This window comes from Schistocerca gregaria, chromosome 5 (genome assembly GCF_023897955.1).
Source record: "Schistocerca gregaria isolate iqSchGreg1 chromosome 5, iqSchGreg1.2, whole genome shotgun sequence".
Classification (NCBI taxonomy): domain Eukaryota; kingdom Metazoa; phylum Arthropoda; class Insecta; order Orthoptera; family Acrididae; genus Schistocerca; species Schistocerca gregaria.
Window position 1 is genome coordinate 111,565,996 of NC_064924.1, and position 27,285 is coordinate 111,593,280.

At 42.2% G+C, this 27,285-nt stretch overlaps 1 protein-coding gene across 1 annotated transcript in view; it reads right to left on the bottom strand.

Moving 5' to 3' along the window:
- Positions 1-27,285, bottom strand: part of LOC126273249 (whirlin-like) — a 509,290-nt gene that overhangs the window by 384,429 nt on the left and 97,576 nt on the right. Inside the window, exon 2 of the mRNA XM_049976794.1 lies at positions 6,985-7,110. Coding sequence (XP_049832751.1) covers positions 6,985-7,071 — 87 coding nt within the window. The 5' untranslated portion in view covers positions 7,072-7,110. The remainder of the gene's footprint in view (positions 1-6,984; positions 7,111-27,285) is intronic.

A 27,285-nucleotide genomic window follows, 5' to 3' on the forward strand; every position in this document is an offset into this window, starting at 1 on the left:
GCCACTTAACGGCGCTGAATAATTCACGCGACGAGGCCGCCATGAACTTTTAATCAGGTCGAGAAAGCTACCTGCCGTACTGCGGTGACTCGCCGTGCTGCGTGCTGCAAGGAGCCACGACTTTTGCGCCTGCGGTTTCCACCCTTCTATAAACGACGCACATCTCAGCTTTGAGTTTCGTTTCTCTCTCGAAGGTAGCCGCCAAAGTTTGTTTCTCAGTTTCCACACTGCGGGAACATCGCCTGAAGCTAGATTTTAGAGATAAGTTGTTACCGGCAGTTAGGGATGCTGCTGCTGCTACTGATGTTGAGGTGTTGGGTTCGGTTCCTTGTGTTAATCACATTTCCGATGGAAAGGTGTGGTGCAGGATCCACTCAGCCTTGTGTGGCCAAATGAGGAATTCTTCTTCTTCTTCTTCTCGTTGCGGGGGTCCTACAGCTGTCGCCACATCCCGCATCTTCATCGCCAAACCCTTCGAACTCGCTATTCTTCCTCATCCATTCCTCTTCTCCCCATCGATTCTTGGATACCCTTTAGCCAACCTTTCGGTATGAAACGGGGCTGTGAGGACAGGGCGTGAGTCGTGCGTGGGTAGCTCAGATGTAGAGCACTTGCCGCGAAAGGTAAAGGTCCCGAGTTCCAGTCTCGGTCCGGCACACTGTTTTAATCTGCCAGGATGTTTCATATCAGCGCACACTCTGGAACCTTTCGGTAGTCTTCCTTTTCTTCTCGGTCCAGGACGTTACGATGAAAGTTCTCTCTTGAGTCATCTGTCTTCTTCCATTATTTTGACTTGTCATTACCGTCCTAGCTGTCTTTCGTGCATTCCATCAGCAAAAATGACTCCTGTAAGTTGTTGTTGATTCCACGATGGAACTGTATAAACTAATTTTAATCTTTAAATGGATTTTTGAGGACTAATGTATAGGATTTCATTTTTGGATAGCCATCCTCCACTGGCCTGATGCTTTGGTGGATATCTCTGTCGGATCTTCCATCATATGATAGGATTCTACCCAGGTACATTAACTCTTCACAAACTTTAATATGATGTCTGCCAATATTCTAGTTACATCCCTCTATCCGAAACTTAGATATTAATTATCAGACCCCAGTTTTACACTGTTCCAACAACTTCATAAGCGATAATGATGGAAGCAGAAGAAAGGATTTGAAACTTATGCCACGGCCGGTACTCGAACCCGGGTCTCCTTGCTTTTTTTTATTTTCCTTCGTTATTGATCGTTGTGTTTGGTCGTTGCGGACATCGCAAGACATCCTGTTCATGTTCAGTGGGTGATCCTTCCACTCAGTTTTTTTATTACAATGGCCAACCGGCTCTCTGACCGAACACGCTGAGCTACCGTGCCGGCTGCTTAGAAGGCAGAAATGCTAACCACTACATCACCGCAGTATTATCGTCAACTGTATGAACTACCCAAGAGACGTCTCCTTGCTCAACACAAACTTCAATTCCTATCTTCAGCTTATTTTTCCCCTACATTGTCACTATTGCCAGGGCTCTCCGGCGTTGGAATAACGCTTGACGTAATGAGAGAGTCCTGTACCGTAGGTGATCTATTGAATCTCATAATTAAAGTTTTCCCTGACACATTTATGTCTCTATCTGCGATAACGATGGAAGCAGAAGCAGATCACCTATGGTACAAGACTTTCCCATTACGTCCAACGCTGGGGTGATATTCCAGTTCCGGAGAGCACTGGCAATAGTGATAATGTAGGGGGAAAATAAGCTGCAGATAGGAATTGAAGTTTGTGTTGGGGAGGGCACTCGACTTGGGTAGTTCGTGCATCTATGTTGACGATAGTGCTGCGGTGGTGTAATGGGTGGTATTTCTGGGTAATAAGCCATAAGACCCGGCCTTGGCACAAATTTTAATTCCTTTCTTCCACAACGGCCTGATCATCAGCATAGAAAATTGTATACCTTGCCCATACACACGACAGATCCAGTGCCTTCTCCACATACATCTTAAAGAGTATGGGAGACAGACAGCAACAGTATTTCAGTCCTTTAGTGATTTTCAAGACATTTCTTTCCCCTGTTAAATCACACATTCCTAATAAGCGGGCAATACGAGACGGAATTCACCAAAGTGACTTACTTCAGGCTGGGACACACACGACATTTATTTATACGTTATCTATATTAATCTTTTAATTCGAGAAAAATTAATAAAATGTAACAGTAGCAAATAACAATTATTTCTGAACAGAATCTGCATTGAGAAGCAGCTGAAGACATTTGGCCCACTGAGATTTCGATCTGTCATATCGTTCATGAAAATGTTTACAGCTTTACGTAATTCTCCTTTACAGCCAGCGTAACCTCTTCATTTGATAAAACGTTCTTCCCTCAAAACCATTTTATTTTTTGTAGAAGGCAAACTGTTTCTATGAATGGGCTCATGGAATTTTATCACCGCTACAGCTAATGCGTCACCCGATGCGAAACAATGGCGCAAGAGTACTTCTTTCGAAATAAGTCTTCTCTGTACCCGATTGATCTCATAATGCGGACTATCTAAGAACATTGTGTATTACAGGAACCAGTCTCTGCTTCTTGTCGTCAGGATGATACCCCATGATTTCAAACAAGAAATGCTCGACCGGGGCTCAAAATTTATTTTTTTATAGCCTCCAGCTGATAGGAAACCCCACACCCTGAAGGAGTACCTAACTTTATCGTCAAATGTGCTTAACCGATTTACTTTTCTGATATATAAATTCCTGGTCCAGTTAATGTGGTCTTTTCACCAGCAATGAGTGGACTGGATGCGCGTACATTAATCATCTATTCAGTATTAAATTTCGTTGATTAGCGGAATTTGTATTTGTTTGGGGCATTTGTGTGTCGAATCTAGTTCATTTATTTTCGATATTGTATCCTGAGCGGTAGATGGAAAAAATGGAAATGAGCGTTTGGCGTCATTGGCCGGGAGGCCTCTTGCGGGGCAGGTCTGGCCGCCGTGGTGCCGATCTTATTTCATTCGACGCCACTTTGGGTGACCTGCGCGCCGAATGGCGATGAAATGATGAACACAACACAACCCAACCGGGAATAGAACCCGGGTCCGCAGGACGGCAATGCGTCACGCTGACCACTTTTTTTCGATATAGTTCGTTGCGTTTGGTCTGGACGGACGTCACAAAACATCAGTTCAATTTGATCGTTGATTCCTTTACTCAATTTTTTTTTATTACAGAGAACACGCAGCCCTCTGACCATTCAGCTATCGGGGCGGACAACGGTAGATGAGTGTGTATCAGCTGATGCCTGACAGCTGCATTGGGTCGGGCGCGGAAGCTTCGCTCGCCTGCCTGAACCAACAACGCAATGAGATTTTGTAAACGCCTCTATGGCAATGACTCAGTTCTGCAGACGACTACCGTTTTCGCTTGCAGCCATTAGCGCTTCGCAGTTGAATGCCGGCAAGAGCGCTACGAGCTGTCAGGGACCGTCTATTTTATTGTTCTTGTCATATATTCTAGCTTGTATGGTCATTAGTGGTTGAGCTGCCTAGCATTTCCGTCTCCTAGAAAGCTACGTTTATTTGAGGGACAGTAATTGCACTGTGCAGGCATGTTACCTTCAGTATGAAGTTAACGTGTATTTGTTGGGTCGAGTGCTGGACGTTTTCCTGATGTAATTTTGCTCATGTGCTCTGATCTGCTGAATTATGTAATTAAATGCGTTTAAAACTTGTTATGTACGAGGTGCGACGATAAAGTAATGTGATTTTCTTTGCAAGATGTTGGCAACCCTGCAGGCTTGCGTAGGCACAATATCTTTGGGCTTGGTCTATAAGCTGCTTCTAGTCCAAGCGACACATCAATGGAACAGCTCAGTCGTGATTTGTGCTGCAATTCGTTAACAAGTGTTTGTGTCTCTTGTCACGGAAATGGAACCGCATAATATTGTGCAACGGTATGCCATTTCTTTTTGCCTTAAATTGGGTGAAACCGCGACGACAACTTACAGTAAGCTCCAGAAGGCTTTTGGAGAGGAGGTTATGTCAAGAGCTCAAGTTTTACGTTGGCATAAAATTTTTACTTAAGGCAGAACGAATGTTGAAGATGAAGACCGCATTGGACGGCCGTCAACCCCATAGATGGATGTCAACTTGGCCAGGGTGGGTAAACTCGTATGATCTGATCGAACGTTATCCGTGAAAATGATTGCAGAAGAACTGAACACCACTCGAGAAACGGTTCGTCTAATAATAACTGAAGATCTTGATACGACAAAGATTCGTGCAAAAATGGCTCGTAGTGAGCCATCCAGTACTGCTCTGTCAGTACAGCAATTTTTAACCTCAAAACAAATTTCAATACTACCACAGCCACCTTATTCACCAGACATCGCCCCGTCCGACTTTTTTCTATTTCCAAGAGTCAGAACGGCGGTCAACGGACACCATTTTCAAACAACACAAGATTTCCAATAAGCTGTGACGACGGTCTTGGAGGAAATTACAGAAGATGAGTTCCAGAAGTGTTACCATCTATGACAGAAGCGCTGGGAAAATTGTGTGCAATGCGAAGGTCCCGAGTTCGAGTCTCGGTCCGGCACACAGTTTTAATCTCCAGGAAGTTTCATATCAGCGCACACTCTGCTGCAGAGTGAAAATCTCATTCTGGGAAGGGAACTACTTTGAAGGAGACAACACTAAACTTGACTAAAACGGTAAGCAACTTTTTTTTTCACGTCAGTGTCATTACTTTATTGTCGCACTTTATATTTACACCCGTCCTTTCCACTTCCACCGAGCCACGTCTGTTACCTAATTTCCAAGGTGACTTTTACAGCAGTTCTGGTGTCAAAACGGGTTTTCAGCTCTCAAGTTATTAAATATTTTCTCATTACGGTTCTGTGTTAAATATTTAGGCATACTCACAGTCAAAATTCCATATCTTATTTAGCATGTGGAATTTCTGCTACAAATAAGATACGTTTTAGTCTATAGTCGCAATTACTTATTTTAATTACTGGCTTCCAGCATCGGCGCCGAGTTCCACCCTCAGGCCGTCCTCTGGCATGTACTCGTCACGCTCGTCTGCCAAGTGGGAGGTAGGTGTGTCAAGTACGTGATTACAGACTAAAAGGTATATATTATTTTGTACAGTGTACTGGTCGCTGTTCCAACCGCCAGTATGTTGACAATATGTGATTTCTTTCAAAATGATGGAGAACAGCAGTCAGTCGTCCTTTCCTTTCAGATCTACCTATTATCAGTGCAGTATTTCAGAGTTTTAATACACGTCCTAGTACGTCAATCCCGTGTTGTCGGAGCTCCTGTCTCAGTTCATTCAATACTGATGTATATGACTATACAGATGGTGTATATGATTATACAGCAGCCTTGAATGAACTGAGACAGGAGCTCCGACAACACGGGATTGACGTACTAGGACGTGTATTAAAACTCTGAAATACTACTTGCTACCTGAAATGTAGATTTGCTGCTTTAAAAGAGCCTTAAGGGGGGACGTTGATGAAATTGACTAAAAATGACAATTTTCGATTTGTTTTTTTAGTACAACTCATGGACAATAAGTTTCCAAGGGTTCAATGTTGAAATCGCATCCGAAGTGCCTGAAAATTAATTAAAAGCGTGACGCGGCCACATCAGCTGGTGTTAATATCTACAAGCTCAGAGGGCTTGTCGAGCCTACTTTCATGTTTCTGGCCGATCCTGCACTTCTCAAAAAGTGTGTTCATGGCAAAACCCAAAATCCAAACGAGTGTCTAAATTGACTAATATGGAAACGATGTCTTAAAAAAATTTTCATCTGCTACAGTTGTCAGAATTACAACTTATGATGCAGTTATTGTATTTAATGATGGGAACGTCGGGAAGATGAAGGTATTACAAAGAATGGGCTTCAAAATACGAAATTTTACTCAATACATCCTGAAAAAAATAGATTTATAGCGCGTCTCTGCAGCTGAAAAGTCAGTTGAAGATATGGTAAAGGAAAGAAGACAGACAACAAGAAATTAGAAGAGAAGCCTTGAAGGAAAAGACGACCCAGAGTACAAATCTGGTGTCTTCTGAAGAAGTGACATAAGGAAAAACGTTAAGTTGGTCTTTAAATTGCGTTTCCTGAAAAGTTTGTTTTTTAAAGTTTATGTACCTTTTCCTCAGATTCTATGAATTCTAGAATTATGAAATTTTGTACCCATGTTTCTGTAAACCTAATGAACGTTGTCTCAAAAGATAATTTTGAAATTCTGATTGCAAGCTGAGATAAGGGGGAAAGAACTTGGAATTTTGTATGAATTTAAAATTGTACTTGTGGAAATATAATTTAAAAAAATATGAAAATTTTCGAATTTTACCTATTCCAAAAACCTCATGAGAGAAGCTTACAACATACAAAGAGATGAAACAGAGAAATTTTTGTAGAAATCTCTTGAATGCTTTCTAAGAAAAAGGAACATACATTATTTTTTCGAACATGAAACTTCAAATTTCATTTAAAAAAAGTTGAATATATGTAATCAAAGGATTTAGTATGTAAATGTGTTACTCTCGTGTAAGGCGTGGTACGGTATCTGATTGCCATATCTCCAAAACTGTTTATTTGGCGCATTTTTTAAATATTGTGTCTTTTCCATCAACGTCCGCCCTTAAATGAAAGGAAGACTGATTGCTGTTATCCACCATTTTGAAAGTCATATCACAGTCATTCAATGCAGTCCACATTCCTAATGGAAAGTAATTCGATACGGAATTTCTGCTAGGAGTGTCGTTCGCCATGAGAACTAAAATACAGTTGCACCATATCCTTACCCAAGGGACGTAATTTCATTGCTGGTACGAAACGTTCTGATACACCGAGTGGACTCCTACATTGTTTCCCCACCGCCCGTGCAGCACCGGCAGAGCTGGTGCTCACTCACGTGGTGAGCTGGTTACTGCAGCTGCAGGCAAGCGAGGCAGTGGGGCGGCGACTCACCATGAGGCCGGCGCGGTCGGCGACCGAGTCCTTGTCGACGCCGGTGATGAAGATGCCCAGGCTGTACTCGACGCCGCCGCGGATCATCAGGCCCAGGCTCTGGCCCGGCTCGATGTTCAGCTCCACCTGCAGGACACAACACACCGGCCATCACCTCAAGGTAGCCGCATCACCCCACACATACAATCGCCAAGTTACACTACTGGCCACCAAAATTTCAGCGTCATGGAGGCAGCAGGCAGCAAACGCCACATTAGTATGAAGTGTGCTAGTTGCACTGATGTACAAATGACTAGCATTTCATTGCAGCCGAACAGTGCAAGTAAGATTAAGGCCACCTGCATCCTGTACACAAGCGAACATTAAGAGACGATTTTTTCATTCAGGTAGAGCATTTCAATGGTGATTTTTTGGGAGAAGGTCGTGATTATGCTTAGTGTGAAGAAGAAGAGACGTCTAGCAACACTGTAACGTCGCGAGTCAATACGCAATAGCATTTTATTGCAGTAAGCTGCTTTGAAGTACGGGCTCATTCATGACTCATTCGCACCTGTCGCTAGCCTAACCGTGGGAAGCGGTACAAGTGTCCATTCGAGCGACAGAATATTCAAGCCCCTAAGAATCTAAATACACTTCTGGAAATGGAAAAAAGAACACATTGACACCAGTGTGACAGACCCACCATACTTGCTCCGGACACTGCGAGAGGGCTGTACAAGCAATGATCACACGCACGGCACAGCGGACACACCAGGAACCGCGGTGTTGGCCGTCGAATGGCGCTAGCTGCGCAGCATTTGTGCACCGCCGCTGTCAGTGTCAGCCAGTTTGCCGTGACATACGGAGCTCCATCGCAGTCTTTAACACTGGTAGCATGCCGCGACAGCGTGGGCGTGAACCGTATGTGCAGTTGACGGACTTTGAGCGAGGGCGTATAGTGGGCATGCGGGAGGCCGGGTGGACGTACCGCCGAATTGCTCAACACGTGGGGCGTGAGGTCTCCACAGTACATCGATGTTGTCGCCAGTGGTCGGCGGAAGGTGCACGTGCCCGTCGACCTGGGACCGGACCGCAGCGACGCACGGATGCACGCCAAGACCGTAGGATCCTACGCAGTGCCGTAGGGGACCGTTGCTCCTGGGGTATCGGCGAGGACCATTCGCAACCGTCTCCATGAAGCTGGGCTACGGTCCCGCACACCGTTAGGCCGTCTTCCGCTCACGCCCCAACATCGTGCAGCCCGCCTCCAGTGGTGTCGCGACAGGCGTGAATGGAGGTACGAATGGAGACGTGTCGTCTTCAGCGATGAGAGTCGCTTCTGCCTTGGTGCCAATGATGGTCGTATGCGTGTTTGGCGCCGTGCAGGTGAGCGCCACAATCAGGACTGCATACGACCGAGGCACACAGGGCCAACACCCGGCATCATGGTGTGGGGAGCGATCTCCTACATTGGCCGTACACCTCTGGTTATCGTCGAGGGGACACTGAATAGTGCACGGTACATCCAAACCGTCATCGAACCCATCGTTCTACCATTACTAGACCGGCAAGGGAACTTGCTGTTCCAACAGGAAATGTACGTCCGCATGTATCCCGTGCCACCCAACGTACTCTAGAAGGTGTAAATCAACTTCGCTGGCCAGCAAGATCTCCGGATCTGTCCCCCATTGAGCATGTTTGGGACTGGATGAAGCGTCGTCTCACGCGGTCTGCACGTCCAGGCGCCAGGTGGAAATGACATGGCAAGCCGTTCCACAGGACTACATCCAGCATCTCTACGATCGTCTCCATGGGAGAATAGCAGCCTGCATTGCTGCGAAAGGTGGATATACACTGTACTAGTGCCGACATTTTGCATGCTCTGTTGCCTGTGTCTATGTGCCTGTGGTTCTGTCAGTGTGATCATGTGATGTATCGGATCCCAGGAATGTGTCAATAAAGTTTCCCCTTCCTGGGACAATGAATTCACGGTGTTCTTATTTCAATTTCCAGGAGTGTATTATTCAATTTAGTTATAAGTAAATATACTGCCCTTTGTTATTAAAAAGCAAATTGTGTAAAAATCTCAGATTTCTAGCTGGCATTCTTTCAGTGTTACAGAAAATTACCAAATACACCCCAAACCGACACCTGTAAGATTGAAGTCAGTTAGGATTCATAACAGTTTGTCTTTTAGTGTCAGTTGGAATCATTACTGAAGTTCACAAAATGTTAGGCAATATATTGTTGTGTGAGTAAATGAGAATGGGTGAGAGTGTGTATGTGGGACATACGAAAAAATTCAATATATCAAAATATCAAATGTTAAACGTTACGTAACTACTGTATGTGACGGTAAAGTGCTAAACAAGCAAGTTGCCATGAAACATGTAATTTGCCCACCGTGCCGATGACGTATGTATTTCCTTTTGTAAGAAGGCAGTCAGAATAGCCATTTGCAGAGCAATAATTCTCTAAGGTTATTTCAAGATTAGTTTCCTTTTCGTTTGGTTTTGTTAAACGTTTTATTGATATTTGCATGATGAACTGACGTAAATGCACCTGTGAATATTGACTGGCGTAGGACAGTTGCGGCGCGAAATTGATCTCAAAGGATGGTTTTGATTGGCTGGTCATTTTGAACAACCAATCAGGGTTAAGCATTTCCGACGCATTGTGGGTGGTTATAGGCTGTGAGAGGAGCAGCATTCAGGTCAGTCGTTGGCTAGCTATCGGACTTACAGGTCATGTTGGACGTGTCTGTTTTCGTTATGCGTAACATGAAGAAGTTACTGGTATTTCCTGTCCGAATGGTGTTGCCGTGAAAGCAGTTGCATTTACGAACAGATTGTGGAAACTTGAGCTTTGTGAAGTGTTTCGTTGGAAAGATAAACGCGTGTGGACTTTCGGCCTTTGTAGAATTCCGAGTGGCATGTTTCATATTCATCTATGGAATAGTTGGCGAGCAGTTTCTTTATTAGAAATCCAGTGATAAAGAAAAACCGAATGCCAAACTCATATACTGTAGCAGAGCTTCGACTGTAGATCACGTAATAATTGGGGTCGGACTTACGTACATTTCTGGGTGTCTTGCGTGTATACTGGGTTATAAGAACTGTGAGCTGAGAACATTGATATTAGTCGTTTAAGTAAATACAGGGGGATGTCTAATTCTTTAATTTTGAACCTAAAGAAATAAAGAACTTGTTGAGGAATTTTGACATTTTTTCTAAAAGAATGAAGGAATCTTCCTCGACACGAATATCGTTATATTACGGGATAGTTTGCTGCCAGAGTTTAGATGGACTTTGCAAACGTAAGTATTGACGATGTTTTTCTTCAACGCTGCTTTTAACATCGTCTGAACAGTATCTACGTATGCAGAGAATGGGGCTGGTGGCCAGACGCCGTACTGAGGTAGATGGAACTTTCTGTAGTGCACAGTACGACTTATAACCTGCCCCGCCGCAACTCGATCGAGGCCTGTCGAGACTGCAGTTTACTGATCCGCAAAAATAACACAGAATGTCATTCTCAACGCAGAGAAATCTCCACATGTAAAGGTAACTTCAGGTGTAGCTCAAAGGGTTGTTTCAGAGCCATTATTGTTTATGAATGTGTAATCCAGTGGCTAAAGCAGGAAGTTCCACGAGGTTTTTCGCGGATGATGCCACTGAATATAGAAAAACCGGAACGCTAGAAAATTGTAGCGAAATGCAGGATGACCTACACGGTGCAGGGATTGGCAGCTGACCCTCAACGCAAACAAATGTTGCGTATTGTATGGATACCACTCCACAACGGAACTGCAGGTTTCCGTCACGTGCCGATGTTGTGGTGCGGGATCCGGCGGACCCAATGGAGCACGCGCGCTGAGCCACGCCTCCAGCGGCTGTGGAGTACGAACGCCCCCTGCCGCTGCCGTAAACGACGGCCGGTTGCAGCCCGACGACCCACTCACCCTTGGATGCTACGCACACTCCGCCTAGACACGGCTCCGACACCATCGTCAGTGCTCGGTTCAAACAGCCTAATCTGTGTTGACATCATGATAGCTGCACACAGCTACTTGTTGCATTATTTGTAATGCGTCTTGGTACACTTGAAGAAACACAAGTTAAGTAAATCTTCTGTTTACTGTGTTAACTTATTCGCTAATCATTTCATCTCTGTCCAGCTTTCCTACAACGACAGTTGCCACACTACTTTTTAGCTCACCTCTCTTTACAGTTGTGTACAATGTCGTACGTGACATACATAAGTAGAACGACTCAATGCTATGTGATTACGCGATTACTGATCAGCCTCTGCAAGAACTCACATCCTTGCGATATCTAGAAGTGTCAGCAAGCAGCGACTTAGAGTGGAACGACCACGTAAAACTTATCTCAGGTAAGGCAGAGCGCAGACTGAGATTCATTGGAAGAATCTTCTTAAACTGTAGTCCACAAACGGAAACACCCCCACAAAGCCACACTGCTCATATAAAAACTAGGTGAAAAACTTTAATTCGATTTTCTCGAGAATTTTTGGGAGCTACTTCTAACAGCTTTGAGAGAGGTATAAATGGACTCTGTACTTCACGTTCCATAAACATAAGAATTCACAAAATTAAGAGTGTTCACTGGCTGATCTTTAAGCCAGCACTCCAGGACTGGACATGCAATTTGGGTATTACATTGTTTGGACTATGCATGTAAGAGATCATTGTGGACATGTGAGTCTTGCATTGATACTCATCATACGAGTGAAAATGTATGTACTGTGGTTAAATAAATATGATGACTACTTGTACAAATTACAGTTGTGTAGCTTCCTGCATAGACTGCGATCAACATAGCACACGGTGATGTCTCTCACAACACGCAAGCACAGTAAGTACGATATTGTGTTATATATTATCGTTTCAGGTATTGGCATTGTAAGATGATAAATATTATTTTCTTCCAATTCAATGTGTACGAATGGTACATCATCCTGTTTCAAACAGTTCCATGGTGAAAAGTCGTCATACGTGTACTGTAGCAACACTTTCCGTAATCAGGCGTGATATCTGTTCCACCTTCGTAGGTCAGCTTTTTCATGCCGTCTCTTCTTGGGTCTTACACGAATAGTTTCCCATGTGATATATATATATATATATTAGTTTCTAATTTTAATCGCCTGGCTAACATTCTTCGTACCTGATCCATCCACTTATTTATAAATTCACATATTATAAAGCTTATTGGTTCAACTTTTAAGTCTTTTGTAATATCTTCGTATTTTATCTAATGTCGTACGTCCTGTCAAAGGTCTGAATAATCACACTTCAAAGGTTTGAATCTTCTCTGTCATTTGGTAAGAGTCCGTGTCTCACTGGCGTACATAATTATTACAGGAACGGCAACACCCGTATAAAATTTATTTTTATGTTAATATCCCACGTCATCTTCTAAAGTTCTGTTTACAGTGCCACAAACATATGGAAAGTTTACACAGTTTTTATATAAATCTCGATCTTTTAGATATCTTGTTCGACTTCCAAGAAAATTAGTGCATTTCACTTGCTCATTTATCTTGTAGTCCAGCTTTCCACAGGTTTTCTACGTGCAACAAACGTATCCACCATCGAAGGAGTTACATTCCTCACTACGTCTTCCCACAGAGTAAATATGGATGGTGGCAATGATCAGCCCTGCCTTACGTCTTTAGTGATTTTGGCCTCTCGTACAATTTATTAGTTTTTGATTACTTCTGTCTTCTTCGCGTGAAGTGGAAGGGTTAACCCTAATTTCTGTCAGTTTTAAGCCGTTGTCTAAGATGCGAAATAGTTTATTTCATTCCAAATTATCAGAAATATTCTCCTAATTTATCATTTTAACGGAAGTTTCCTTGCTTTTCCTATATTCTTATTAACAGAGTTTCTAAAGTTACCCCTGTTTCTCCTAAACCGAAGCTGGTCCTCTCCATATCACCAGTTTTCCCCTCGGCTTTTGGATAAAGCAGACTTGTAAAAAATTTTTATGCTTGTGTTACTAGACACACTGTGCAGCAACATTCACGTCTATCTATCCGTACTTTCTTACGAAGTGTAATAAGTACGCTGATTTCAAAATGTGATGGAATTACACAGCTACACAAATTTTTCATTTACGATATCCGCTGCCTTGACAACTGTATAGACTTCCTTTACAGCATAGGTGCTACACTCCTGATCTATAATTTTAAAAGCGACGCTAGCTCAAGCTTTGCTTCTGATCTGACTCGTCACTCTCCTTACTTTTATGATTTCCAAATTTATCTTGGCTGACGTTCTTTTGCTTTGTCATTATGAAATCACAATTGAGTGCTCTCCATTCCACATTACTTCTTCTCACAGGAAACTAATAAATAAATAACTGAGGGCTGTGAAACAGGGCTCTAGAACAGTGGCGCAGTTCAGTAATTAACTTCGTGTGCAGCACCAGTCGTCAAAAGTTGGGCGTCTCTCGTGGGACGGAAGTTCGCTCTGCGTTCTGCATATCCGGCTATATCCGCTAGCGCTCCACTGCGGTCATAACGCAAAGTTCACTGGCGCGTTCCGAACAACTTCCTACATGACAGATTAGTTAATTTCATTCCAACTTCGGTGGTAAGAGATTCTGCATCTTTCACAAATAAAATCTGGTGCCTCAGCCAATTTTTTTAAAAAAAAAGGCAGTTCCATTTTCTATTTTGACTGTATTACGACGTCAGTCGTTTATTTTCGCACCATCATTATCTGACGTCGACGATTTTGAAGCATTACTCGGTAAACTAGTGCGACACATAACAACCATATCATAAGATGTCATACGCTCAAAGTTTTTTGGGCCTGTCCGTATTACTCATATGTACAGAGGAATAAAAGCATTTCTGAAATAGAGGAATTTGTTAACATCTCTCTACATGTATTATAAATTAAAATCCACCTCCAGGATTGCTGTCCGTGTGTTCGAGATAATCTAAGGAAGTATTGTAGGGCTTTTTGTACAGTTTTTATTGATCGGCAGACTGATTCACAAAGAAGTTTTCTGTCTATATGTTACTACCGCTCAGTAATGATGAGTGTTTAATATATCTATTGTTATTTTTTTCATATTTAATTGTGCTTTGTACTGACTTCTAGTGGCAATGATGGGAATCGGGCGAGAAATGCAGTGAAGTAGACAGCTGCCGCATTTCGAGAGAGTAGCGAAGTTTGGTCGCGATCTGAAGCGGGCCTGGTGACTCACGAAAAAAAAAAAAAAAAAAACAATGACTAGAGCCCGAAAAATCTTTGGATCAAATGCCGGTCGGCCCACGGATCTTTCAGTCTGCATTTTAAACATTCAGGTAAATGATGTAGAGATCAGCCAGAAGAGACACATGGTTCACATTTGGCGTTAAACTTTAGGTAACCTCCTCTCGTTGGATAATTGGGGTGGATTAGGGGCACGGAAGTATCCGAAGTGGCGTTCAATGGAAGACTTAAATCAGGCCACTAAGTCACACGAAATTATCGTTACCAGGGTCTAGGCACATCTGCTTCTTCCTTCTACAATTGTATACGTTGTTGTTGTGGACTTCAGTCCGAAGACTGGTTTGACGCAGCTCACCATGCTACTCTATTCTTTGCAAGCCGCATCATCTTCGAATAACTACTGCAAACTACATGTTTCAAAACCTGCTGACCTCTTCAGCAGCGTAGCGGTAGCGTTACCACCTACCATGCAAGGGACTGGGTGTTGTGTGTGATTCATCATCATTGAGTCCCAAGTCTCCGATGTGGCGTCATCTAAAAATGACTTGCAATACGGCGGCCGAACTCCCCCGAATGGCGCCTCCCGGCCAACAATGCCGTACCATCATTTCATTTTCATTTCAAAAGCTGCTAACCATATTCATCTCTTGGTCCCTCTCTCCCACGCCTCCCTCCAATACTAAATTTGGCGATCTCTTTATGTCTCACAATGTGTCCCATCAAGCGATTCCTTCTTTTGGTCAAGTTGTGGCACAAATTTCTTGTCTCCCCAATTCTGTTCAGTCCTCCTTCATTAGTTATGTGACCTACCCAACTAATCTTCAGCATTATTCTATAGTAACACATTTCGAAAGCTTCTGTTGCCTTCTTGTCTAAACTATTTATCGTCCATGTTTCACTTCCATACATTGCTACACTCCACACTAATACTCTCTAAAAACACTTTCTGACACTTAAATCTATATTCGATGTTAACAAATATCTCTTCTTCCGAAATACTTTTCTCGCTATTGCGAATCTACATTCTGTATACTCTCTACTCCGTCCGTCATCAGTTATTTTGCTGCCCAAATAGTAAAACTCATCTACTTACTCTGTCTCGCTCCCTAATCTGATTCTTTTACCATCAGCTGATTTAATTCGTCTAGATTCCATTTATCCTCGTTACGCTTTTTTCATGTTCATTTTATATCCTCCTTTCAAGCCACTTTCTGTACTGTTCAACTTCTCTTTGAAGTCCTTTGCTGTCTCTGGTAGAATTACAATGTCATCGGCGAACCTCAATGTTTTTACTTGTTCTCCCTGAACTTTAAATGCTGTACAAAACTAAAACTTGTACTCCGACCGAACAGGCCTCTGAAAGCGCAAAGGTACCGACTAGATGCGAATGTGGAGGGTCATGTGATCAGCTCTCCAGGCCGTTGTCAAGTTTCGTGACGGGAACCTCTACTTCGCAGTCTGGCAGTTCCTCAATTGGCCTCACAAGGTCTGACTGCACCCCGCTTGCCAAAAGCGCTCGGCAGACTAGGACGGTCACCCATCCAAGTGTTAGCCAAACCTGACAACGTTTTATTACGGGAATCGGTGTTACCATTGCGAAAAGGCCATTGGCCCTATGTCCATACAAACTATGAATTAAAGTCCTCCGTCGCGGTTTCTCTCCGTATGTTTCGGCTCACTCAGGAAATACTGTGGAGATTTTAGGATGCTTTTCACTAACAGAGTTACTAACTCAAGAGGAAAGTTTGTGTATGTATCGTAATTTATTTCCGCGGTGCCAGACAAGCCGACTGGTCATAGATGGTTAGCGCAGCTCGTGTGAAACCGGGGCGGGTCCCTAGTCTAATATAAAGTTAGGTATTAGGATGTCTTTACTGAAGGTTTTCGTCTGGAGTGTAGCTTTATACGGAAGCGAATCGTGCACGAAAAGCAATCCAGGCAAGATTAGAATATAAGGTTTTGGACTGTGATGCTGTAGAAAAATGCTGAAAACTAGGTGAGTTGAGCGAGTAAGCAATGAGGAGACACGACATGCACATGTTTACTCTGCAATCCACAATTAAGCACCTGGGAGTGGTTTCTTCGAACCACCTTCAAGCTATTTCTCTACCGTTCCCTCGAAAAGCGCGTAGGAAAAACGGACACTTTCCGTGCAAGCTATGATTTCCCTGTGTAGGTGGGCACCAACAAAATATTTTCACACTCTGAGGAGAAAACTGCTGATTGAAATTTTATGAGAAGGTCCTACAGCAACGACAAACGATTTTGTTTTAATGATCGCAACTGCAACTCCGCTGACATATCCGTGGCCTCTCTCTCTCTCACCTACTTTGTGATTATACAAAACGAGACACACTTTTTTGGTCTTTTTTAATGTCATCCGTCAATCTTATCTGTTGCGGATCCCACGCCGCACAGCAATACCTCTAGAAGAGGCCGGCCAAGCGTAGCGTAAGAAGTCTCTTTAGTTGACCTGTTACATTTTCTAAATGTTCTGCCAATAAATCGTAGTCTTTGGTTTGCTTTCCCCCCACAACATTATGTATGAGATCGTTCCAGTTTAAGTTATTACCAATTGTAATCTCTAAATATTTAGTTGAATTTAAAGCCTTTAGATTTGTGTGAGTTATCGCTTAACGGAAATATAGCGGATTCTTTTAGTACTCATGTAGATCACGTCATACTTTCTATTCTTTACAGTCAACTGCCACTTTTCACACGATACAGGTGTTTTGTCTAAATCATTTTACAAATGGTTTTGATGATGTGAGGGCTTTACAAGACGGTAAAAGACAACATCATCTGCTAACAATCTACGAGGGCTGCTTAGATTGTTTCTTACATCGTTTACATAGATTAGGAACGGGAGAGGTTCTTATAACACTTCCTTGGGGAATACCAGATATCAGTTCCTTTTACTCTGTGGCTCTTCATTACTTAGTACAAACTGTGATCTTTCTGACAGAAAATCACGAATCTAGCCGTACAACTTAGACGATATTCCATAGGCACGCATTTTGAGCAGAAGTCGCTTGTGAGGAACGGTGTCAAAAGCCTTCTGAACGTCTAAAAATAAATAATCAGTTTGACTTCCTCTGTCGATAGCATCATTACTTCGTGAGAATAAAGAGCCAGTTGTGTTTCACAAGAACCATATTCTCTGAGTCCGTGTTGGCTGTTTGCCAATATATCGTTTTCTTCGAGGTAATCCTTAATGTTCAGATATAGTGTATGTTCCAAAATGCTACTGCAAATCGACTTTAGCGATATAGGTCTGTAATCCATCGGATTACTCCTTTTATTTCTTGGTATTAGTGTGTCTTGTGCAACTTCCCAGTCTTCAGGTTCGGATCTTTCGACGAGGGAGCGATTGTGTATGGCTGCTAAGAATGGAGCTACGGTATCAGCCTATTCTGAAAGGAACCTGGGTGATACACAGTATGTACCGGACGCGTTGCCTTTATTAAGTGATTTAAGGTGCTTCGTTACTACGATTTAATCAAGTTCACAGATGTTCTTGCTTCGAATTCTGTAATATTTACTTCGTCTTCTCTGGTGAAGGAATTCCAGAAAACTGTTTAATAACCCTGCTTTAGTGGCACTGTCACCAGTTAACATCATTGTTGTTACGCGGTGAAGGATTTGATTACGTCTGCGTCTTGGTGTACTTTACACACGACCAGAATCTCTTTGGATTTTCTGTGAAACTTCGTCAGTCTCGAAGGCTCTGCGTTTTTTTAAGTTTGGCATTCTTTCTTCGATCTTCTGCAAAAGTGTTCTAACTGTTTTGTATACCATGAGGGATCAGTACTATCTCTAATTAATTTATTTGGTATATATCTGTCAACTGCCGTAGAGCCTATTTCCTTCAATTTAAACCACAGCACATTTACCCGTACATATTCAGATTGGAAGGAGCAGAGACTGTCTCTTAGGAAGGCTTCAAGCGAATTTTTATATGTTTTTATATATGGATGTATTTTGCGTTAACTTTTGGTGGGTTTGGATGTTAAGGTATTCAGTCTCGCTGCAACAACCTTGTGGTAACTAATCGCTGTATCCAACAATGATGCTCCCTATTTGTTCAGGATTATCTGTTGTTACGAGATCAAATACGCTTTTGCAACAATTTATAGTGCTGGTAGGCTCCTCAACTAATTGGTCAAAATATATAATTTTCCAGAAACGCATTCAGTACGGTTTCAGATGACATTTTATGCCTACCAACGACTTTAAACACGTATTTTCGCCAGCATATCGAGGGCAGATTCAAGTCATCACCATAACTAAATCAGACTGGAGAAAAGAGAAAGTTGTGGCACAACTTGGCTAAAGGGAGGGATCGGTTGATGGAACACATCAGAGGCGTAGAAGGAATAGTGGGTTTGGTAATGGAGGGATGTGTAGATGGTAAAAATGTAGAGGGAGACCTTGGTATGAAACACTAAGCACCATGAAATGAACGTGTTTCGCTGTAGTTACTCAGAGATGAAGGGGCTTGCACAGGAGAGCTGGACCGAACCAGTGCTCACACTAAAGGACACAAAAAAGTAACTACACGGAACCATATTTTAGTAATTTTATACAGTCACCCCGTGGAGGTGTATGTAATTTACGTCTGACATTTTCACACACAACTGTTGGCGTTAGTAGAGTCGAACGACAACAACGTTCAATATTTGTCAACCATTTGAATGCCACTACTAGAGTAGTGGCGTACGTACGTAAATATAAGACTCGTGATATATCGCACAGAGCATTGCTCTCCACAGGTTAATGTGACGCTGACCAATCGCCAATAAATAGCGTTTCAAACGACTACCGACAGCTGTCACCGCCGGCCAACTGATCGACTGTATTGATATGTGCAGACAACATGGTGTGTAATTATTACATGTCTTTCGTCGGCTAGCTTAATATTATTGACATATACGACTCATACTGCATACGCAAATATCTTCAGTTTTACGCTGTTTAATAAAGAACGTTATTCCGTATAACTGAAGTCGGAACTTTAAAAAAATTTTAAACACTGAAATTTAAAAACTTTCACAAGCACGTCTAATTTATAAGTCACACCATGACAACACATACTTCATTGTAAAATGCTCGTACCTGGGCACTTTTTTGTTGCACTTGCACTCTACTGCACTTGATACTTTGTTGAAATTCTATAGAAACCTCATGCTACGTAATTCTGTCTCTACGTTCAAAATATTGTCCCACTCTCTATTAGCGTGGATATTTCAATTTGCTCGATTGCATCCATAACTCTTCCTTTCTTAATTTGAAATAGTGTGGACAGTCTGTTTATAATGTTATTCCCTGACATGGTCAGAGTGGAAGACAAACGAGCTACGAAAATGTTAAACGTTAAAGATTTTTATGCAAATTCCTTTAACAGCACAGACTGCAATATTTTAAGAACCATTGATTACTAGTTTTGGCTCAGCAATTAACCATCTTCAGATCTGAAACAGTACAGTAAATCTTACATAAAAAGGAAAATAGTGTAACGCACACCGGAAAATTTAACAAGGGGTAAAAGAAGGCAAATATATACAAGTTAATAAAATATACTTAGTGTCTAAACACACTGTCATCGACATAACGCATGCTTGTATGCGAAAGTGAACACTGGAAAAGTTTTGGATTTTATACATCGATGATACGTAAGGTTTCCCCCGATGAATGTAAATAAAGCAAGTAATAATAATCGAGACAGGATGTTACTACACCAGTATTCGTTTACGAAGACAAATATTTCTTATCCGAAAATGTAAGATCATCAAACACGCGGCACGGTACCACTGTATCATTTAACAACAACATGCGTTATGTACCCAATGTAGAGTAGTGAACGGACTTGCAGCCGTAACGTAGTATCAGTCAACAACAGTGATGTGCGAGTTTATACACTACCAGACAAAATAAGTGGACACTCAGAACACACGGTCGGTCTCAATCTATAGACGTTTCACCGAAATAACAACAGCAGAACTGCATATAGGAAGTGAGCGCTCAGGAGGGGGTGGTTGGACTTTTATATGTTAAACCCAACGTTTCAGGCCATTAAATGAAAGAATCAGGACAATACACATCTGAAAAAGGTTTCGTAAGCCACTTCGCATATGATAACCATTTGTACATAGTGGTATTGACAAAAATCTTAGATGTTACTGTATTTATGTCGTATACGAGTAAGTAGGGATGAGAGAAAACAAGTTTTATGTCAGTAGAGTGGTCCTGTTTTCTTGGTATATACCAGAAGGGCCTGCCATGGCAGCCATGCCCGATGATGTTTACACCGCAATATACGACTCCGGTCCATCAATTGTAGTATCGGTACGCTTCTCCCATACTTTTGCGATATGTTTCACTGGCAATATTTGAAAGAGCTATTTCTCTGTAACAGCTTTTCAAGAGCTTTGGAATGCCGCTAAGAAAGAATATCCTTCATTTAAAAAATACTTGACCCACTATCTAGGCTGATACAAGAGCTTAGTGGATTAACTATATAACAAACTAAAGTGTACCTCTTCCAGCAGTCATATGCCGAAAATCTTGATCCTTGTACACGAATGTACAGTAACATAATAACTAAGTAATCGCTTCACTTCATCCTCTTAATTTCTAAGAGACAAAACTGAGATTTAGGTACAGTTTTATGATGTGCAATCACTCACTTACTTCATAGGAATGACAATCGATAACATATATTCTGTCCAGAAATGTCACAACTGTGCGAGAAACTAGAAAAGATCACTCCGTATCAAAGAGTAGCTGTTGCGTGGACTTCGCATCGAGATCTTTACTCAGGAAGAAACTATAACGGTAAGAATTAATCACTCTGAAAAAGTCCCGAGTCGAACGAGTGCAACGTAAAAATGACAAACGACCTTAACGATATTAAATTTCTTTCTGCTTTCTTTCAGATTTCGAAGTATACATCATATTGAAGTTCCTGAAGTTCTCTGGATCAACGTGAGAAATATATTTCACATAATCTTTAGTGAGGCAGGTAGTGCATTATGCTTTCGTGCTTCTTATAACGGAGCAGCATATTATAACTCGATCATGAATAACATTAATGTTACTAAATATCGGTTAAAATTTTAAAATCTCGGACATGGCTAGAGGCAGCAACTGTAGAATGCAGCCTACGTGAAGCTAAAGACGAAAAGAGTCATATCAATTGCTGTAGTAAAAAGGTTTATTAAAACCCGATGACATGGGTTTCGACGTCTTTAAATACGTCGTTTTCAGATGGATCAGTGAGTGACACCTAAAATGGTTGGCACTATATATATGTTAAAATATTGGTATAAAGTAAGACTGACAACAAATCACCTTACACATAATGGTTACGTAATGATGTGGAAATAAGTCAACAAGGAAGCCATAAGACACAAACGAAAATGAAAATCACATCCACAGAAATATAATCACAACATATCACGCTGATTGTCATCAGAAAGTGCTTCAAAGCTGCACCTGGATGCAAGAGGGCAGTATGCATAGGAGAAGTGCGCAAGAAAAGGGGAATAATCGCGCTGAACTGACTACAAAACAACTACAATATTAAAATATTGAAATAAGAAAAAAAGGCGGGAGAGGGTTGGTTTAGTGCTCGTATGATAGTATGAAAAAACAAACATACCCCGATTTATTTGGTAACAGCCCAAAATATTTTTCCGGAACCGGTTACATAAAAAACATTTCACTTACAAAGACAGTATTATTTTAAATGAACAGCTGCAACTTAAAAAAATATTAGACATTTCCAAGCCCTTATTTTTGACAACGTAAATTGTAGTCACTAAGGTAAAAATTTTTAGTTTAGACTTTTTATAATTCCTTTTTTTACGTACGATATTGCTCAATCTTCACGGTAGACAGCACGTTACGTAATTCCTAATTTTTGTTGATGCATTTTCTGGTACTTCTATACTAACTTTGGCATGAGTTCCTTGAATTTTTCCTACGCTGTAGAAGGTAACTAATTGAATCCCCACTTTTCCATTACTTCCATCATTTCATTTACTCTCTCTCCCTCTTCCCCCTCCCCCCTCCCACTCCTCTTCTCTCCCTCCGCCCGCTTCCTCACCTGCAAATGATTTTTTCCTTTATTATTATTTCACCCTACCGTCCTAAAGTGGCGGAAGATGGGTTGTCAACGGATACAATTTACCACTCTTCAGCCACAGGACCGTAAAAATTGAACATAGCAGTTGAAAAAAAAGTTAATGCTTTATACAATAAAAAGACAGGTTGTCAGTTGGCTGAATTAAAATATAAAAGGCGCAGATGAATGGAAAATTATTGTTTCACAGGAGTTAAAAGACAGAGGGACAGTTGCATAATTTAAAAGGTGAAAGGCAAAGTGTTGACTGATTAAAACAGATACATAGATGAATGAAGTGATGAATGGATATAGACTGCCAGAGATATGTGTAGCATAGCAATGTAGCATTCAGGGTAGGTAACAGGAGGGTGTTTGTGTGGACAGATGTTTGGAGGAGTGACTTGGGAAGAGTTATGAGAGACGCAGTTGCGAAGTAAGACAATGTAGGTAGATAATAGTGGTAAGGCAGGGAACTTCCACCAGAGGAAGATGGGTGAGATGATCTACATATGGTAGAATGAGTATATATAACAGCGGATTTCATGGTCGGGTAAGGGAACGCGAGTAAAGTTTCGGAGGGAAAAGACGTGCGGAGTGTGGAAGCGTAGCGTTGGGGGGAATGCAGCTGTAGGTGCACAGCAGCTTACCAGGAGCAGTGAGCAGGTGGGAGACTAGGGGATGGAAAGTGTCGAGTTTATGGGTGACATAGCACAGGGCAAGGAATTTTATAAGTTGGTAGAGGATGCAGGTGGGAGGAGGACAAGCCCATCCGAAGCGCTAGGCAGAGTGCAAGGCGTTCGAGGGTCTGTAGGGTGTGTTAAAAGAAGGGTGGAGCGGAAGCCCGAGCCCCATTTGCACAGTAGAAAATGGGTCAGGTCAGAGATTTATAGGTGCTGAGGATCGTGGAAGGATATAATTATAAATGATGTATTTCTCGTTATTTTACGTTATGCTTACGTGATCGCTTCATCATGATTTTTTTTAGTTAAAATCAAATAAAACACTTTGATATTATCATATAGGAATGAACTTCCCCCCTTTTTTATGCCAATATTTTAATTCTGCAGTTGTTTTATGGTCAGTTGGGTGCGATTATTTCCGCTTTTTGCGCACTTACCTCGTGCATACATATACTACCCTCTCATGTCCTAAATTTTCCTTAACTCAAGAGACATCGGCACAACGTCAGTAGGTTCAGTTATGAAACAATTTCTGAAGAAAATTAACACAATATACTGAGTTTATACTATTACACAGGTGAATTATATCTTCGTTTCTGCCTTGTGGCTACACTTTTAAGTACCTCCGCGCCATTATGTAACCAGTAAACGCAAAAATTCTTGCTAAGTCAATGATTTGTTGTTACTTTCACTACACACTTATGTTTCAACATGGATAGTGTTAACGCCGGCCATAGTGGCCGTCGGTTCTAGGCGCTAGTCTGGAACCGTGCGACCACTACGGTAGCAGGTTCGAATCCTGCCTCGGGCATGGGTGTGTGATGTCGTTAGGTTAGTTAGGTTTAAGTAGTTCTAAGTCTAGGGGTCTGATGACCTCAGAAGTTAAGTCCCATAGTGCTCAGAGCGATTTGAACCATTTTTATAGTCTTAACAATCTTAGGTATCAATCATAGATCCTTATAGTGAACACATCTTTAAAGACATTGAAACCCAAGTCAGGGGTGTTGTGTCCTCTCCGGTGGACGCAACCACAGCTATCGCGTTGAGACACATAAGACTGGCGCCACGGGCGGTACTTGGAAGTTCGCCACCGACGACAGGCGCGGCCCAATCACCAGCTTCCGGGCCACCACCAATGAGATGGACTACCATCTTGTGATAAGTGGTGGCCAGAGGCAGCAGCGGGGGGTGCACGTTCGGCCTTAGTTTATGACAGTTCTAGTACTGAGTTCCAGGGTTACAGTTCATAGATGCAATTCATAATGGAGAGCAGCTTGCAAGACAAGTTTAGTCGCCTACAGTCTTCGCATAGGGACTAGTGTTTACTATAGTGGTTGACAGTCTGGTGCTCATGACAGACATAGTATTGTTGACACTGTATTCATTACCCACACCTTGACAGCTCAGTTCAAGTTGCATCCGTCTGCAAGGACACCCAACGAGTTGTTGTACAACATAAGTATCATAGAACAATAAAGTGTATATTTGTATGTCACTAATTTCTTTGGACGGTTACAGTTCCTCCGTCTACCTCGGAGCACCTACACCTAATATGACGAGTGCGAGGCGTTCTACCCAGACGGTATGTACACATCGAAGTGATTTTAATAAGCCTTGTTATTATCGCAAATAGTTTGGCTACTTCTCGCCTATCGCTGAGGAAGCTCTGTTAAAATTACTTCTTCATCAAAGACAATTTCAGTGTCACTGATTTCAGTGCACGACGCGAATTCAAGAGTATAAAAACTTACACCGTTGAGCTACAAGGTTATGCTCACCTGCTTATTAGCGTGTAGATCGACCTGTGGAACAACATACAGCAGCTATTTGTGATTGACGTGGATTCAACAAGTCCTGCTAGTATCCAGAGTTTAGTAGCATCGATATTTATGCACAGTCAAACAGTTCCGAGAAACTACAGGCCGATGACGGCGGGCAAGGAGCCGGCGATGGATAGCGTTACAGATGTGTACCACTGTGTCCAAATCTGACGAATTTGCTGGCCATAACGTCTACTAGAGTTCACTGTGATAATCCTTAAATCACTGTAAAAACATTCTAGCCAGTGACAAGGCCAGTCACCAGCTGGAAGATGCCATTTCCGTCGCTGAGAGACCTACATCAACAATGCGTGTAGGTAGTAGCAATAAAGTGCAGTTGGTCCACCGGTGTCATAATGACCTCCATTACTATCACAGGTTCCATGCGAGCTCAACTGGATGCCTTCTGTAGTGTAATACTGGCCCCATCTGCTTGCGTCTGCAGCTCCATGCACTGGTGCTTGTTTTGAACAACCGTTTGCCTGGATTACAGCATATCCAGACGCGGACTGGAAACGTAATTCACCCAACCAAATGGCATTGATCCATTGACCCACGTTCCTATGGCGATAATATCATGCCCATTGCAATAGTAATTGATGATGTCTTAGGTGAACAAGACAACAAGTATGGATAGTCTGCCCCATGCTCAAAAAATGTGCACTGAGCGGTGATTTCCGAGCCACTTGTGTCTGTACCAGTATTGTACTCTGCTGCCAGATCTGCCATGGATCGCAGCTTATCCTGCTGTGGTGAGACATGGATGTCCAACGCCTTGCCACCTACTCATGGTTTCACGGTCCTTGAACGACTTGCCACAGATGCTCACGGAAGCAGCATATGAACAACCGAGTATTTCGTCATTTCCCACACGCCCGTCACTAAGCGCTGTCCCTCGTCAAGGTCCACATAGATAATACTGTGGGGAAAGCGAAACAAAGACTGCGCTTTTTTGGCAGAACACTTAGAAGATGCGGCAAACCCACTTAAGAGTCAGCCTGTGTTAGACTTGTCCGTCCTCTGTTACAATATTGCTGCGCGGTATGGGATCCTAACCAAGTAGTATTGACGGAGGACATCGAAATGTGCATAGAAGGGCAGCTCGTTTCGTGTTATTGCGCAATAGGGTTGAGAGTGTCACTGATATGATACGCGAGTTGGGGTGGCAGTCACTGAAACAAAGGCGGTCTTCTTCGTGGCAAGATCTATTAACGAAATTTCAATCACCAACTTTCTCTTTCGAAAGCGAAAATATTTCGTGGACACCCATCTACGTCGGGACAAATCATCATCATTATAAAAGAAGAGAAATCAGAGCTCGAACGGAAAGATTTAGGTGATCCTTTGTGTTCCTTTTTCCAACGCGACATTCGAGAGTGGTATGGTAGAGAAGTAGTATGAAAATGATTCGGTGAACCCTTCGCCAGGCTCTTAAGTGTGAACTGCGTAGTAACCACGTAGATGTAGATATAGATGCGAACAACCGACCATTACGTCATTTCCGACACGCTGGTTTCCAAGCGCTGGCCATAACAATCTGTCATTCGTCAACGTCGCTTATGCCAGTGGATTTCCCCATTTGTTAACCGCATCGCCGCTAGAATGATTCCCTAATCTTTTGCTCCTCTTATGTCTCGCGGTGGACAGTGATCATAAAGTTTTGGCTCGGCAGTCTCTTTTCATCAGGCAGTATTTCCAGGAAAAATTTGTTCGGTCGGTGAAACGAAATGATGTTAGTGCCACTAGTATCTAAGAAAGAAGATGACCATAGGTATATCAACCACAGTGATTGGGTTTCGTTTTTCACTAGTAATTTCATTTGAGAGCTATTTGCATGCTTATATGTAATTGCACCCAATAAGCACAGAAGTCTCGTCAACGCTGATTTATAGGCAGGAACGAACCCAAAAACAGAATGTAAATCGTAGTTCTTCACCAACGCAGAATAATCTGATGTCTATTTTCCGAATGACGTGACGTGAATCATCAGACTGATCATCTTCTACTTTCATTGATAGAAGATTATACATTTTAACTGCATTTTAAAAAAAAATTTATTACAAGAACAATTAGCATGAAACTGTACATAACAATCTCTTGGCTAAGCTGAGAAACACATTATCCAACGTCATAAAGGTCAACATTGAAATTTTCAACCTAAGAAAACTCTCTGTAGTGAGTAAAGCAGCCAAAAATTACGCTGACCGACAAAAAAGTTGAAGCACCAGAAGACATGGCCAAGCTGAGAACCACCTTATGCAACGTCATAAAGGTCAACATAAAAATTTTTAACCTAAGGAAACACTCTGTTTGGAGTGAGTAAAGCAGCCAAAAATTACACTGGCCAACAAAAATTTCAACCCCCTAGAAGACATAATTAAATGTGAATGCAGCTTTGTAATGTATACTCCATCACCAGGTATGCAAAGGATTAGAGACCCACGTCCGGCCATC